We start from the raw sequence: 16956 nt of genomic DNA, 5'->3' as shown, positions 1-16956 counted from the left end.
GATAACTAAAGAGAAGAAGAAAAATAATAAAGTTAGGAATTAACGAAATATTCTTATGGATAAGTTAGGAGTTGCCTATGGGTGCCTGGCAGCCTAATCTCTCGTGGAATTCGCCTTATTTATATATTATAACTTCCCGCTTTAAAAGCACCTTCTCTTTTTGGATATTATAAGTTATGATTATAGGCCTCTAGTAGGTAAAGGAGTATTATATAGGTTATTTAAGGATTAGACGATAAGTTAGGAGTTTATAGTGGAATCCTTTAGAATAGGTTCTTAGTGGTGGTCTCCTGGCTATTATAGGGTCTTTGTGTTTATAATATTAGCCGCTAGTTAGGATCTCTTAGAATAATCTTCTTTATTAAGTCACTTTATTCTCTATAATCACGTTTATCTATATAGTGTTAAGGGAATCTTTATATTTATAAGCTTAGTTCTGTTTTCTTTTACCTCTTGCTTTTATCTCTTATTCTTTAATGCTTGCTTTAGGAGTGGTGTTGCTTTATAGGTGGTATAAAAGGAGGTTCCTAGATTAGGCGGAGTTCTTTATATAGAAGAGTGGCCGAGCTAAGGGAGTCGTTCTTTTTTATTACTTCTAGACCTTTATTACTCCTAAGGGCAGGAGTTAAAGAAAGGGGGGGTAATCTATAAGAGGCATAAAAAGGTCTTATTAATTCGTGTTAAGTCTCTGGGCTTCCTACTAGTGTCTAGTACGAGCTTATCGCGTAAGCCATAGAGGCCTCTTATAAAGAGGTTCTAGAGGCTTACGTGTTAACTACCAGGTGGTTTCGTGTTTAGAGAAGGCTTATCGTGTATTCAGAATACGAGAGCTAGCTTAGAGTATATAGAGGGGGTGGTAGCCTTTATAGTAAGGCTACCTTGTTTACGAAGGTTCCTTAGTTGCTCTAAGAGGAGATTATATAACTAATACCTTCTTATTAAGTGGCACCCAGAGGTCTATAAGTAGAGGCCTCTATGTCTATATCTTTTAAAGGAACTTAACGAATAATCGTAGTATAATACCCCCTCCCTTGGTCTACTAGTAGACCTCCTTGTTCGTCTTGTGATAGCTTCCTTTACTCCTTACTTGAATCCTATAATAATCTACTACGTAATATATTATGCAATAAAGAGTCTACTGCGTAATATATTATATAATAAACAGTCTATTATATAATAAGGAAGTAATCTATTATATAATAAACAAAGCTTATTATTACTGCTTTAAGACTAGTCTCTCTATATACTATTTATCTATATATATCTGCTTCCTCTCCTTCTTCTTTCACTGCTTTTCTTACTCTTCTTTTATTAATTACTATATTCTACTATCAGTGCTATGGAATATTAGTCTTTTCGATTCACTCAGCCTTCTATTCCTTAAGCCCCTTTTACTATCTCCTTCTTTAATCTACGGCTCCTAGTTAAGCTTATAGATTTTATCCAAACTCTTATAGGTTATAAGCCCGGCAAGCTTAAATACACGTAGGCGCTAGGTTTTATAAACCCCTTTATTCACTACTTAAAGCTCGAAATCCATTTTGAAACTAACGAAGAAGAGGTTCCCTTCCTACTAATTCTTAAACGTTACGCTCTTAATATAAGAGCTTCGCCGATCGAGCTTCTTAGGAGTATTCAGTACTTTCTGAATTAAAACGGACTCCTTCGACTAATAGTCTTAGACTCCCCTCCTTTTCTTTATAAGAAGAGTCTCTCCGCTCTCCCTTATAACGATTATCTAGTATCCTATCTTAACAAGAGGTAATAAGAGTTTATTTATAAAAAGATAACCTGTTTCTTAACTCCTTATTATATCCTAAATAAAAATCTTTGACCTTATATCGACTACTAAGAACCGTACTTCGAAGCTGGAGAAATTAAGGAAAGTATTAAATAAAATAAAAGAAATCAATAACTTCGCTATCCTTTTATACCTCCTACCTATCCTTTTCCTTGGCTAAAAAACAGCCTAATCGACGAGTCTAAAGATATTATCGATCTTACTAACGCTAATCAGGATTAATATTTATCCTAAAATAACTTAGGTCCTGGTATTTACTCTCCTAGTTTATCCCTCTAGGAATTTATTAATCCACGGCTCTTTTCTATCGGTCGCGTTCCTAATTTATTAATCCACGACCCGTTCTATCGGTTTAATTACCTCTTCCGACTAATAGAGGTTACACGGTTCCGTTTTATCGGTTCCACGATGTATTTTATCGGTTTAATTACCTCTTCCGACCGATAAAGGTTACACGGTTCCGTTCTATCGGTTCCACGATCCATTCTATCGGTTCAATTACCTCTTCCGACCGACAGAGGTTCTTAAAATTACTACCTTTCGAATCGATCCGATTATCTATTATAAAGAAAAAATTATAAAAACACAACATCATAAAAACAAGTATCAACACGAGCAGGCATTAAACGTGTAAACTAGCTGTATCTTTACCACTGCGTCACTATTCCGTTAAGGTATATAGTGACTTGTAATTAACTGGTATATATACTTAGTTATAGTTAAGTAAAAGTCTTACATATCAGATATTATCTACAAAAATCAACCGTTTTTAATACCGTTTTTAGTTTCTAATTCCTCTATTATTCGTGTTATAAACGCCCGACCTTATTCTCTATCTTTATTTATTTAAAAATAGGAAATAACGAAGATATTAAAGATATTAAAGAGATTTCTACCTCTAAACTTCGAGGTCAAGAAGGCTACAAAACGTGGACTCTTAATATTAAAGCTTACTTCTTTTAAAAAGGAAAGCTTCTAGAAGAGGTTATAGCCCTACTTCCGGCTAACCCTTCTAATAAACAAAGAGAAGAGTCCTTAAAAGCTATAGGAGATATTCTATCTACCTTATTAGCTGGACCTTTAACCCACGTTCATAACCTTAACTCCCTACACGATATAGAGGAAAGGCTTAAAGAAGTATATAAAGCTAAAGCCTTCCAGGTTAATTACAAGGTCCTACGTTCACTATTTAACCTTATAGTATCTGACTTCTCTAAGTTAGAAAACTTTTTATATAAGGTATAAGAAAAGATAGTAGAACTATAGACCCGTAGTATAGAACTATCAGATAAGGTTATTTTTACCTGGATCTTAAATAGCCTTGATGGTAGATATAATTCTATAACTAGCCAAATAACTCAAGCCTTACGTTATAATATTCAAGAATATTCTCTTAATAGACTTATAGGCGAGTTAATCGACGCCTCCCGTAAAGTGGAACGCTCTGATACTACTTTGCGTTTAAATAAGGGACGTAAAAAGTCCTCGAAACCTTGGAAAAAGACTAAGGGAAAACACTGTGACTACTATAATAAAGCTAGTTATAATACTGCCGATTACTTTAAATTACATCCTAAGAAAAAACCTAGTTGGTTTAACTGTAGGGGGGGTCAATAGTAAAAAGTCTCTAAAGAATAAAAGGATAAAAATACCGGATCTAAATCCGTTAATTTATCTAAAAGAGATCGGCAGATTTTAAATCTTTTATCTAAAGGAGACTAGTTATCTAAAAAAGAGCGAAAGGTTATAAACCTTATATCTTAAAACCCAGATAAGGAAAATGATTTAAATGACTCTGAAGTCGTTAATATTATATAATAACGTTAACAAAGCCCTATTATTAATACTAGAGAACCTAGTATTAATAATAATATTATTCTTAAGGATACATATTCTCTACCTATCCATACAGAAAAAATGGATATAATAGAAGATCAAGAAGAGGTATTAAACCATTAATCTTCTTTATATTAACTATAATTCACTGATTCAAATATAGATCGAATAGTGGAAAAGATTCACGAAGTTTAGTTATCTTCGTGCCCTTTAGATCTCGAACAGAACTTCTGTATCGATAGTGGAGCTACGTCTCACGTTATATCAAATAAGGGATTATTTACTTTTATTAAATCTACGTCCAGAATAGCTAAATAGGGACAAGCAAACAGTATTTTCATTACTTAAATTAAAGATGCCCTAGTTAAATTTAAGGATACTAGTAAACAGCTTCTTTTAAAAGACTGTTTATATATTCCTAAACTAGGTACTAATATTATTAGTCTTCCTGTTTTAGACAGTAAAAATATTCGGGGTCTTATAGGAAATAAAAGACTAGTAATGTTTAATAATAAGTCTTTATTAAAATATACTACTACTTTATTATATAAAGGTCTTTACTAGACCACTATACGGGCTATACGTGTTAAAAAATCTAAGCTATTTATATCTAATAATAAGCTTTAAAAACAAAGAAAAAGGAATCTAAAAAGAAGATCCCTTTATTTAAAAGATACTTTATCTTTATAGCATAACCGACTAGGCTATATTAATCCTAAGGCTTTAAGCAGTTTATCACAAAATACCTTACTTCCAAAAGATATATCTATATCTAAAGAAGAGCTACAAAAGATTAATAGCTGCCATGCCTATAAAAGCGCAAAACCTATTACTTTAGCTAATAGGTATTCGGTTAATAAGAATAGGGTATATACCTATTTAGAGCGTGTTTATAGAGACCTCTATAGCCCTATTATACCTATAACCTATAACCGAAAACGCTAGATCTTATTAATTCAAGACCGATTAACTAAATATATTTAGGTTATTTTACTACCCGATAAATCTAAGGAACTTATTACTAAGGCCGTTACCGAATAGAAGTTATAAGTTAAAAATATATCTAAAACCACTATTAAAGAAGTGGGTACCGATAAGGGAAGCGAATTCGTTAATAATTCGTTCACACGTCTTTTTATAGGCGCTATACACCCTATTAAACCCCCTTATACACACAAACCTTAAGGCTCTATTAAAAGAGTAATAGGAATTATAATGATTAAAATTAGGGCTCTATTATATCATTCAGAGCTACCTCTTTATCTTTAGGGAGAAGCAGCAATGACTACAGGTTATATATATAACCGAACCCCCAATTCAGCTATAGGCTTTAAAACGCTATATAAGCTAAAGAATAATAAAAAGCCTGATATTTTAAATAATAAGGTATAGGGGTCTATAACGTATTATCGGAAAACAGACCCTAACCTTAAAAAACTAGGCCCACGAAATCTACGTGGTGCTTTAATAGGCTTTAATAATTATAACTATAAGATATATAATCCAGATCTAAAAAGAATAATCTGGGTTCGAGATATGTATATTATTAAAAATCAGTTTTTAAAGTCTTTAATACAGCGCGAGGAGTCTGATTTAGTTATGTCAACAGATCAGACTAAAACTTCTCCTTAAAGCAATTCTATGGAAAACGCCTCTATCCAAAAAGAAAACGATTTACGGGCTACTTCCTATAATAGTAATAGGGCTCTAACCGGGACTATAAATCCTAAATAAGACCCACTATAAATAGGACCATTAACCTTATATAAAGGTGGTGATAAGGCTATTTAATATTCCAGAAACCCTCTAGATAATCTAGAAGCGGTGCTTCCACCTTTTACTAAAAGGGAAAGCTATAAGGATTTTATCTCTAAGTCCTTAGATCAATCTACAGATCAAAGAAGTAAGGCCTTACTATATCTATCAGAAGATACCCTATTATGAAGTTTTCAGCAGCTTACTATAGAGTCTATACTCTTAACTATAAAGACTATACTTAAACCAGCTATATACAAATAAGCCTTAAAAAGCCCTGAAAAAGATTATTGGATAGAGGCTATAGAAGGTAAGATTTAAGAATTAAATAAAAGAAATACTTGAAATATCATTAACGTTAATGCACTTCTAGAAAAGGCAAAACACAGCCTATACATCTTAGGGGGGCGGTGAGTCTATAAAGTTAAATACGATAATACAGGAAAACCTATAAGATATAGGGCCCGTTAGGTTATATAAGGTTTTAATTAGGTACTCGGTATAGATTACCTCGAAACCTTTAGTACTACCTGTAGACCAGAAGGCTATAGGTTGGCCCTTATCCTTAGAGTGCGTCTCGGTTAGAAATTTAAATAACTAGATGTTATAAATCCGTTCGTACACGCTAATATAGATATTAAAAATATCTATGCTATATAGCCTATTGGTTTTGAAAACCAAAATAAGGCTAATAGTCGAATATGCAGGCTTAATAAGGCACTATATGGGTTAAAATAAAGCCCTTATTTATAGTATTACTACCTTACTAAAATCCTAAATAATTTAGGAGTAAAGATATCACCCATAGATAATAGAATCTTTATGTATTATAAAGATAACGAAAAAGCCTTGTTTTTATATCACGTTAATAATATAATTATAATAAGCCCTGATGAAAAGACTATAAATTGGTTCTATACGGAATTATCTAAGGATATATCCCTTAAAGATCTAGGAACCTTAAGTACGTTTTTAGGCTATTAAACTACTATTAATTCCAAAAGGAAGGTAATGTATATAAGCTAAACTGCCTATAGCGCTAGAATATTATAGCGGTATAAAAAGCAAAGCCTTAAACCAGCTAATACTCCTATTATTATAAAAATAACTTTATTTCCTAACTAGGAAACTACCTGTTAAGCCGATATAAATTAATATTAACAGGAAAGAGGAGCACTACTATATTTATCCCTGCATCCTAGACCCGATCTAGGTTTGGCAGTTAATAGGTATACAAGATATATAAGCAATCCTATAAAAGACTATTTTATAGCTTTAAATAGGATCTAGGCTTATTTAAATACCTATCCTAATATTAGTCTTATTTACGACTTTTAATAAATTGGGCTACGAGTAGTAGGCTATACGCGCGGAAGAGAGGAAAATCAAGCAAATAGCTGTTGAATTCGTAGATCCGTAGAATTACTGCTTGTTACGCAAAACGCGTAGTTATGGGTAAAGAACTGACTTCTGGGATTTCTTCCTGGATCCGGGGCTGGCAAAAGACCCTAAAAGATTGGGTGGCGACTATAACGTCAACAGCCTACGCGACGGTTCTCACGCCACGTTATTAGATTAAGTAATAACTAAGATATCATATTTACGATACCTAGTGTATCTATATTATATATATCATAAGCCAAGTATATATAAACGTATAATACGTATAGTATTATAGTATAGGTTAAGCTAGTTATAAAGTGAACGTCTAGTTATTAGCTATAACTATATACTATTTATTTTGACTTAGATATTATACTTATTATTATTATAATTATTCCTTATTATAAGTATAATATCAACACCCCCCCGTAAGCTGACTCTTATATAATAAGTTCAGCTTAGTCAGGTTATAGTTCTGGTTATAGTTATATTATAGCGCAGGAATCCTAGTCTATCTAGACTAGAATACATAGAGGAAAAGATTTGAAAAACCCTCTTCTTTTTAATTCAAGGGAAAATTCAAAAACCCTTGTTATTCTTATAGTATATTATGCAAAGGAAAATTCAGAAAAACCTTTGATATCTAGGAAAACCAGAAGATAAAAAACCTAGTTATATCCCCTTATAACGAACTAAGAATACTAAGTATTAAAACCTAGTATTTTAATTCTTTAATATTATTATAAGGCGGCAAATCATACTCAGGCAACGTATCGTCCTTATAACCTAGGTTCATATAATCGCAAAGAGTATTATAAGTCTCTTTTGCTAGATCTTTATTTATTAAATCAGCTATATTAAATTTCGTATTTATATATACGATTTTTATTTTATTATTATATAGTTATTGCCTATGGTAGTGATACTGCCTATCGATATGCTTTGCCCGTTTACAAAATTCAGGGTTTTCGGCGAGCTTCTTTATACTCTTATTAGCTATTAAGATAAGAGGAATCTCAAGAGTTTTATTATTATTATTATTACTATTATTATTATTATTATTATTCTTATTATTATTATTATTATTATTATTATTATTATTATTATTATTATTATTATTATTATTATTATTATTATTATTATTATTATTATTATTATTATTATTATTATTATTATTATTATTATTATTATTATTATTATTATTATTATTATTATTATTATTATTATTATTATTATTATTATTATTATTATTATTATTATTATTATTATTATTATTATTATTATTATTATTATTACCTCTTATATTGGAATCTAGACCTAGATTCTATAGTATATCTTTATATATATTATAAAGATAGATTCCTTCTTTAGAACCTTCTATAAGAGCTATATATTCAGCCTCTATTATTAATAAAGCAATAACTTTTTGTTTAGTCAAGGTCTAACTAACAGGGTTATTTACTCCCACGCAGTAAATATATCCTAAAGTCGAGGTCCTATCCTTAATTATATCTAAAAAGCTGGCATCAGAATAACCGTAAATACCAAGGTCTTCTTTATTATAATTATATAAAAGACCAATATTAGGATATATATTTATATAAGTCTAGATTCGATTTAACGCAGTAAAGTAGTCTTACGAGGGATTACTTATATAGCGAGAACACTAGTTAACTACGTACGTTATATCTGGTCTTAAATACAAGGCTAAATATAATAAAGCCCTGATTTCCTGTTAGTATTTATTTATATTATTAATTATTACTTATTTAGGATTTATTATTAGGACCTTCTTATATATATAAGGGGTATTAACCTTTTTCAGATTTTATTTATTATACCTTTTAAGTATCTTATTAGTATAAGGCAACTAACTTATAGAATAAGTCTTATTTTGTTTATTTATATTTATTATATAGCCTAGAAAGGTATTTATTTTGTCACGGGTTAACCCCTCGAAAGTATAGTTCCGGCATAAGGCCGGAACCGCCAATTAGCACGCAGATCCGATACTCGGACCTCGCGCTACCCTTACCGCGGATTCGTATAAACGTAGTAAATCCTGCACCTCTTTATAGACCTTTTCCTTTCCTTTTCCTTAATTCTAGCTAATATAATTATTCGGCCTTACTTAGTGCGATTAACCTATAACTAGCCGCTTATATAGCTAGAATTTAGCGAACCCCACGCGCTATGTTAGTATAGAGCCAGATACGAACGCGCCGTTAGGCGGCGGAGGTCCTATAAACCCCGCTAAGCTAGCTAAGTGGACGGATAAAAGGATCACCGAAGCTATTAATACGATACTTAGTCCCTTATAGGAATAGATAGCTTAATAATAAGAGCTACTCTAACGACTTACGAATAGCCTCGCGAATATCTAGGCCCCGTAGTAACCTACCTCTAACCTCGCGCCCCCCTTGGAGGGAGCCCCCACGAACACGCTTACTAAGTCGGTGGTACGTCCCCCGACCCTAGTAACCTCTGCTCCCCCCTAGATTATAATCCTATAGGAACTAAATAAACCACGCCCGCTATATACTAAGCCCCTGCTATACCCCGCGAAGTTTAGCGGAAAATAAATAGAGTACGCTACCTAGTCGTAGCAGATACGCGATAAGCTCCTGCTAGATAAGCACTTATTTAATAACTAAGCCGAAATATAGTATTATATTAACTTATACCTAGAAGGGAGCGCCTAATAAGTAGTGTTAGCCTTTTATGCCGCTAAGGGGCCGGGAGGTACCCGCGACCTAGAATCGTTCCTTACCTACCTAGACCGTATATATAAGGACTAGAATAAATAGCCTTACGCGGCCCTCGCGCTATATTCCCTTAAATAACGCGAGGAGTAAACCTTTTCGTAGTTCTTACCGAAATTCGAAAAATAGATCGCCTAAGCAGGTAGTAGCGAGTAGGTAGATTCGGCGAAGATTACCTTCCTAAAGGGAGCCCTAAGCCAGAAGCTATATAGCGCCCTAGTTACCGCGAAGTTACCCTATAACTATATAAGCTAGGTTATTAAGGTATAAAGTATCGCCTAGAAGCTAAAAGGACTATGCCTAACTAGCCGGAATACTTATATACCGAACCGAACCCGGAACTAAAAGACCGACGCCGATAGAGATATCGCGATAAGCGGGATTAATTAGGTCCGGCCCGATACGATTATAGATTAACCTCGTAATAACCGGGAGTACTAGGGTTATAGGAAAAAGGGATATATTCGTATAAACTATAAGTCCCGGGATAAGGGTAAGGCTAAGGGCGCCCGCGTAGCGAAGGTATAGGCCGAGGATAGCGATATCGCTATAAGTTTAGACGGTTTAGACGATAAAGAGTCGGGAAAAGAATAGCTCTAACGCGAAAACGGGCGTTAAAGCCGATAGCCGCTTTATAGCGGGAGTAGGAGGCGTTTAAACACCTAGCTAGCGGCGACTTAGCTCTAATATTAATATAAGTCAATAGAAGATATATATATACTCTTATAGATACGGGTTATAATTACTACGCTATTATAAACGAATACTTTACCTAAAGACTTTAGTTACTATTAGTCGATAAAAGGAGACGACTACTAAAAGGATTCTTAGATACGTCTAAGCCGGATATTAGCGCCGGGATTACCGCGTTTAAGCTTAAGATTAGCGGCTATATATAACGAGTCTTCGCTTATATAATAAAAGGACTAGATCAGGATATATTCCCAGGAAAACCGTGGCTAGAATATAACGATATTATATATTACGTAAAGAACTATAGGTTATACTATAGAGTCGCCGATATTAACCTACGACTAATAGGCGAGGAGGAACTAGCCGATATATAAGCTATCCGCGAAATAAGGCTAGTCTCGGGATCGGTGTTTACGGCTATAATATAACAGATAAAAAAAGAATTAAGGGGAAAAGAAAGAGACGAGTTTAATACCTTAATCCGGGCTATTAGTATACGGGATATCGATAAGGCCCTCCGTAAAAAGGAACTAGTAGACCCTTAGGACTATATCCCTACGAATATACTATAAGAGTTCGGCGACGTCTTCGCGCCTAATAAGGCTAACGATTTACCCCTTTACCGACTAGGCGTTAACCACGAAATCACCCTAAAATAAGGTCCCGATAAGCTTAAGCCGACCCTGCTATAGGGGCCCCTTTACGGTATATCCAGGGAAGAGTTACTAGTACTCTAAAAGACGCTTAACGACCTAATAGATAAGGGGTTTATATAAGCTAATAGCTTAGCGGCTACCGCGCCGGTCTTATTCGTAAAGAAGCTAGGGGGCGGTCTATGCTTTTACTATAATTATAGAGCCCTAAACGCGATTACCTAGCGGGATCGCTACCCCCTCCCCCTAATCACTAAGACCCTATATAACCTGGCTAGCGCTAAGTAGTTCACGAAGCTTAATATAGTCGCCGCCTTCTATAAGATCCGTATAGCTCCCGGGTATAAAAGCAAAACGGCCTTTAAAACACGCTTCGGTTTTTTCGAGTAGCTAATATATCCCTTCGGACTAAGCGGCGCCCCCGCTACCTTCTAACGCTATATTAACTAGACCTTATAGGAGTTCCTTAACGACTTTATCACGGCCTATATTAATAATATCCTAATCTACTCGAGTAGATCTTATAAGGACTATAAGGCGAAGGTCCGGCTAGTACTATATAGGCTTATAGACGCCGGCCTAAATCTAGACCCGGCTAAGTACGAGTTTAGCGTGACGATAATAAAATACCTAGGCTTTATCGTTATAGTAGGTAAAGGAGTATCCTATAACCCTAAGAAATTAAAGGCTATCCGCGACTAGGAGGCCCCTACCTCCGTAAAGGGAGTACGAAGCTTTTTAGGATTCGCGAACTATTACCGGATATTTATTTATGACTTTATAGGTATCACGGCCCCCCTTATAGCATTAATAAAAAAGGACCGGCTTTTTAGGTAGGGGATTAAAGAAGACGCTGCCTTTAAGGAATTAAAACGACTCTTCTAGATAGAGCCCGTCTTATAGTTATAGAACCCGGACCGTAAGACTATATTAGAAACCGACTACTCGGGCTACGCGCTAGGTGGTATCCTATCCTAGGTGGATAAGCTAGGATATCGCTATATAGTCGTATATTACTCGCGTAAGCTTACCCCGGCGGAGTATAACTACCCTATCCACGATAAGGAGATACTAGTAATTATAAGCTACGTACTCGCTTAGAAAGCAGAACTAACTAGCTATAAGTAATTCACGATATTATAAGACTATAAGGCCCTTAAGTACTTTATAACTAAACGGTCCCTTACTAAAAGGTAAAGCCGCTAGGCTAGCGAATTAGCTTAGTTTAACTTTATACTAGAGTACCGGCAAGGTACTAAGAACTTCGTAGCGGATACGCTCTCCCGTTACGAATAGGATGCCCCAAAGGATAGCTTAGATAACCGGGAATAAGGGCGGGTAATCTAATTAATACCTAATTCCGCGATCCTAAAAACGATTCCTAAGCTAATAATACGGAAAATATCTATTAAGTATATATTCGAAGTAAATAAAGACCTTTAACGACTTTAGGATAAGACTATAATAGCCGACCCCTAGTACTAAGGAGTCCTCGCCGCGATTACTATAAGAGCTCGTAGCTTTAACCCCTCCCTTAGGCTATGACTATAAATCGCGGAATATTCCCTTAACCCCGCGGGATATATAACCTTCCGGGATCGTCTCTAGGTTCCGAGCTCGGGGGAGGACTTACCACTAAGGGGACGCTTAGTATAAGCGATCCACGACTCTGCTATTAGCGGCTACCCGGGTAAGGAGAATATAATCGTTATAGTAGCCCGATAATTCTTTTAGCCCGGTATAAATAAGGATATACGGAAGTTTATCCGTAACTATAATCCATATAACGGAGGTAATTAATAGCGGAATATAAAACACGGGCTACTAAAACTATTACCCGTGCTAGAGCGAATTCGTAGCCACCTTATAATAGACTTTATAACGGACCTGCTACCTACCGGCGAGGTCGGGGCGAGGTTCTTATAGGTAATTATAGATAGGCTAATAAAGTTAGTGATATTAAAAGCGATAAAAATAATAAAAGCGGAGGCCTATATAGAACGCTTCCTAAACTACTATTTTAGGTTCCACGGTATACCCCTTTTAATTATTAGCGACTAAGGTTTAAACTAGACTAAGAGGTTTTAGCGATACTTCTATAAACTCGTAAGGATTAAGTAGCGACTTAGTATAGCTTACTACCCCTAGACTAATAAAGGGCCTAAAAGGTTAAGCTAAGATATCTAAGCCTACCTCCGTGCCTTTATATACTATTCCTAGGACGACTAGGGTCGCCTATTACCCGCCGCGTAGTTATCGCTTAATAGCAGGAAGAGCTTAACGACCCAGCTAAGTCCTTTCTTCTTAGAACACGGGTTCTATATCGACCCTATCTAAATCTATAACCCGATACCCCTATACCCGAAAAAAGCCGCCGCTTATAACCTACTAAGTCGCTTATAAGGTGCCGTGGAGTTCGTATAAGCAGCTATAGCCTCGAAGTAACTATAGAATAAGGAATCCGCGAATAAATAGCGACTCCCGGCAGAGCGCTTTAAAGTAGGAGACCTCGCGTAGCTCTCTATAGCTAACTACTCTACGCCTAGGCCCTTAAAGAAGCTAAGCTAGCTATACTAAAAGTATAGAGTAATAAAAGTAATTAACTCCTACGTCGTAGAGCTAGATATACCCTCGGGGATACACCCCCGCTTCTATATCGATATCCTAAAATAAGCTAGCCGCGACCCCCTCCCTGGATAGGTTATAACCGACCCCTAACCCGAACCGATTAGGGACGCACTTTATAGCGATAAAGAGTAAGAGGTAAAAAGTATCTTATATATATAGAATAAACGGCGAGGTCGCGGCGTATTATACGAGGTATTAGTATAATAGGCGGGATACACGGAACCTATTTAGGAACCGTTAGATACCGTATAGAATACTAAGGCGTTAGACGATTTCGAAGCGGAATATAGCCCCGCGGATAAGAATAATAGGCCTTTATAGGATTACGTTATAAGGAATACACGAAGATAAAGAGACCCTAATATAAGGAGGGCATAACCTATAGTTATAAGTTAATTAAAGGGGGGGAATTTACTAGCCCCCTTACCGGTTTTTAAGGAGATAGATAGTGCCTCCGTAAAGGACTTTAATTAGCGACGTTATCGCCTAGGCCCTTCTAGCTACTATTATTACTACTACCGGTAGCGGGACCGCTACCTCCCTAAAGGGCGGCGAGGATACCCTTTAGGAGGCGCGTTATCGCCGCGCCCTATAAGCGAACCTCGCGGCGAAAGGCCACCACCTCGCGGTAGAGACTCTCGCTGTTATTAATACAGGCAGGGGCGGAGTTAGCGGGGGCGATAGCGGGAGCTGCCTTAGATAGGGAGGCATAATAGTTACTACGAGCTAACTTAAAGGCTTCGCGGAGCTAGACTAGAGTTAGTAGCGACCTTAAAGAAGACACGGGAATACTTATATTATCGTCGTCTAGATTATTGTGTATAGCGCGACCCGCCTTAGCTATAAGGCGGATAAACGGGGTGGTGGCGGGAGGGAGCTAAGAAGGTTAGTCGCGACTATTTAGCCTATAGATTATAAAGGACTTATTAGGCGGTACGTATAAGATCCTATAGCGTATTCGTAGCACTTAGGGTTCTTATAGGCTATACTAGGCCCGGATTAGTTATAACACGTTTAGTTAAATTTTATCTTAATACCCGCGATATAATCGGCGTAGGGGCGGTAAAAGTCGTTATAATAATAACCGGGAGGGTAGGCCGGGCCACGCTATCGCTTATTAGGTATAGTAGGCTACCGGAGAGTTAATAGGACCCTTATAGCGAAGTATAGACTCCCGTTATATACCTTTTTATTATCGGGACGCTTACCGGTATTCGTTATCTTAGCGATAGCCTTTTCGGCTATTTCCTTAATAGAGGGGGAGGGGGGGGCGGCGGAGGGAGAGGGGGCGGCGATATTACTAACGGCTAGGACCTCTTTAACGGTGCCCTCGCGGGTATAATAAGCGTTACGGCGGGGGGCGGATATCTAAATATACTCCGTTAGCCGCGACCTAACCGGATTAGTATAAGGACTCGTTAAGAGACTCACGATAGTTAATTAAATAATCGAAAAATAGAAAATTATTAGATTAATAAAAAAACTATAAGGACGGAGCGACTACGCTAAGAGTTAGTAAGGAACGACACGGCCCTTAGTATAGAATAGGCGATAGAGTTTATTACTAAAACGATATTATAGGCTTATAGGAAGAAGAATTAACTATAAGCGAAAAACCGGGCGAAGCTATACTTATACTATAATATCGGACTATAGAACACGATAAAAGCCTATAAAGCTATTTATTATAATAGTTTACGAATAAAGAAGAAGGAGTAACCGGGCGTTTTTAATATAAAGAGTAAGCGCTCGGCGCGATATAGAACGCTAGCGACTTAGGAGCGAAGTCGCCGCGAACGCCGCGCGACTTAAACGTGTTTAACGTAAAGGAGGATACACGCCTCCCTCGCGACGCGTTCAGGTAAAAATAGACTCGGCGCTTAGGTATTACGGCCCCGGAGGGGGGAGGAGGGGGGTAATATCACGGGTTAACCCCTCGAAAGTGTAGTTCCGGTATAAGGCCGGAACCGCTAATTAGTATATAGATCCGACGCTCGGACCTCGCGCTGCCTTTACCGCGGATTCGTATAAACCTAGTGAATCCTGCACCTCTTTATAGACCTTTTCCTTTCCTTTTCCTTAATTCTAGCTAATATAATTATTCGGCCTTACTTAGTGCGATTAACCTATAACTAGCCGCTTATATATTTCACCTAAGTCTTTAAGTGAAATATCTTTAGATATCTCCTTAAAGAAATAGTCTAAAGTGTTTTTAGAAGGGCTTAGAGCCACTATATCGTTAATGCGGCATAGAAGAATAGCTCGTTCTTTTATTCTACTATTATTATTATTATTTTTATTATATTTATATTTGTAAAAAGTAAAAGGTCTGTTATTATATTCAGAGACCCGGCAACCTAGCTTAGATAATATCTTAACCCGGTAATTATACTAGAGTCTAGGACTTTGTTTTAACCCGTATAAAGCTTTATTAAGCTTATAGAGTATTATATTATTTTTAGTTTTATTTTTATTATTTTCTAAGCTATCTTCTTTCTCGAAGCCTATAGGTTATATAGCGTATATCAGGGTATCTATATTAGGATGAACGAACGCGTTTTTGAAGTCGAACTGCCCGAATTTCTAGCCGTATAATACGCCTAATATTAAAGCTGGTTTCTAGCTTTCTGGCCGGCAGGTAGTTAAAAAGGTTTCTAGATAATTAAGACCTAGAACCTGATTAAACCCCTGAATAACCCACCGAGCCTTATATTGAATAGCTTCGCTAAAGCTATTATATTTGATTCTAAAGACCTAACGACCTCATGGTACGTGGTAGTCTTCTTTTATTTTAGTATAATTACTAAGCGTATTTCTTATACTTAGTAAGTCCTAGGTCTTCCTCTTTTCGAGTTCTGTTATTTCTGCTACTATCGCGTCTATCTATTTATCTTTATCTGGGCAGTTTATAGCCTGTTTATAGGTAGCTGGTTCGTTAATCGAATTTATAGTTAAAAGAAACAGGGAATAGTCTTAAAACTATAGGTTTCTAAGTATAGTATCTTTTATAAGGTATAGTGCACTATTATTAGTGGATATAAATTCTTATAGCCCGATTTTAAAGGTTTTAAAGGTATTTGGACTTCTAGCCTAGTACTTTGGCTACTATTATTATTATTAGCCGGGCTATGGTTGATATTATTATTATTATTATTATCAACAGCTGGAACTTCATAGCCCGCTGCCCGTAGACGAAGACTCTTACGTCTATTATTATTATTCTCTTCTTCAGGTTAAATAGACTTGATAGAACGTTTTGAAACGCGCGAAGGAATATTTGATAAAGATTAACTGGTATTTTCACTAAAAGTGATTCCTTTATTATACTTAACGTGTTAATAAGGTCCGCGGTTAGAAACCTGATTATATGCCTGAGTATTAATATAAGGAGGGAGGTTTTTATTGTTTTTAGGCGTATAGCTATTATTATAGTTATCTGAAGAAG

The 16956-nt window shown here is 36.1% G+C and overlaps 1 protein-coding gene across 1 annotated transcript; it reads right to left on the bottom strand.

Annotated features, from left to right (window-relative positions):
- Positions 1 to 764: 764 nt before the first annotated feature.
- Positions 765 to 16686, bottom strand: ACRALDRAFT_2019010 (uncharacterized protein; the record flags this gene model as incomplete). The annotated part of the gene is made up of 3 exons (XM_071019949.1): positions 765 to 775; positions 7820 to 8073; positions 16673 to 16686. The coding sequence occupies 3 exons, from the start codon at positions 16684 to 16686 to the stop codon at positions 765 to 767; spliced, it is 279 nt and encodes a 92-aa protein (XP_070876209.1).
- Between the last annotated feature and the right edge of the window lie 270 nt (positions 16687 to 16956).

Source organism: Sodiomyces alcalophilus, assembly GCF_042370955.1.
Source record: "Sodiomyces alcalophilus JCM 7366 unplaced genomic scaffold ACRALscaffold_3, whole genome shotgun sequence".
Lineage (NCBI taxonomy): Eukaryota > Fungi > Ascomycota > Sordariomycetes > Glomerellales > Plectosphaerellaceae > Sodiomyces > Sodiomyces alcalophilus.
Note: the sequence above shows the minus strand (reverse complement) of the source record. Positions and strands in the feature narration are given on the sequence as shown.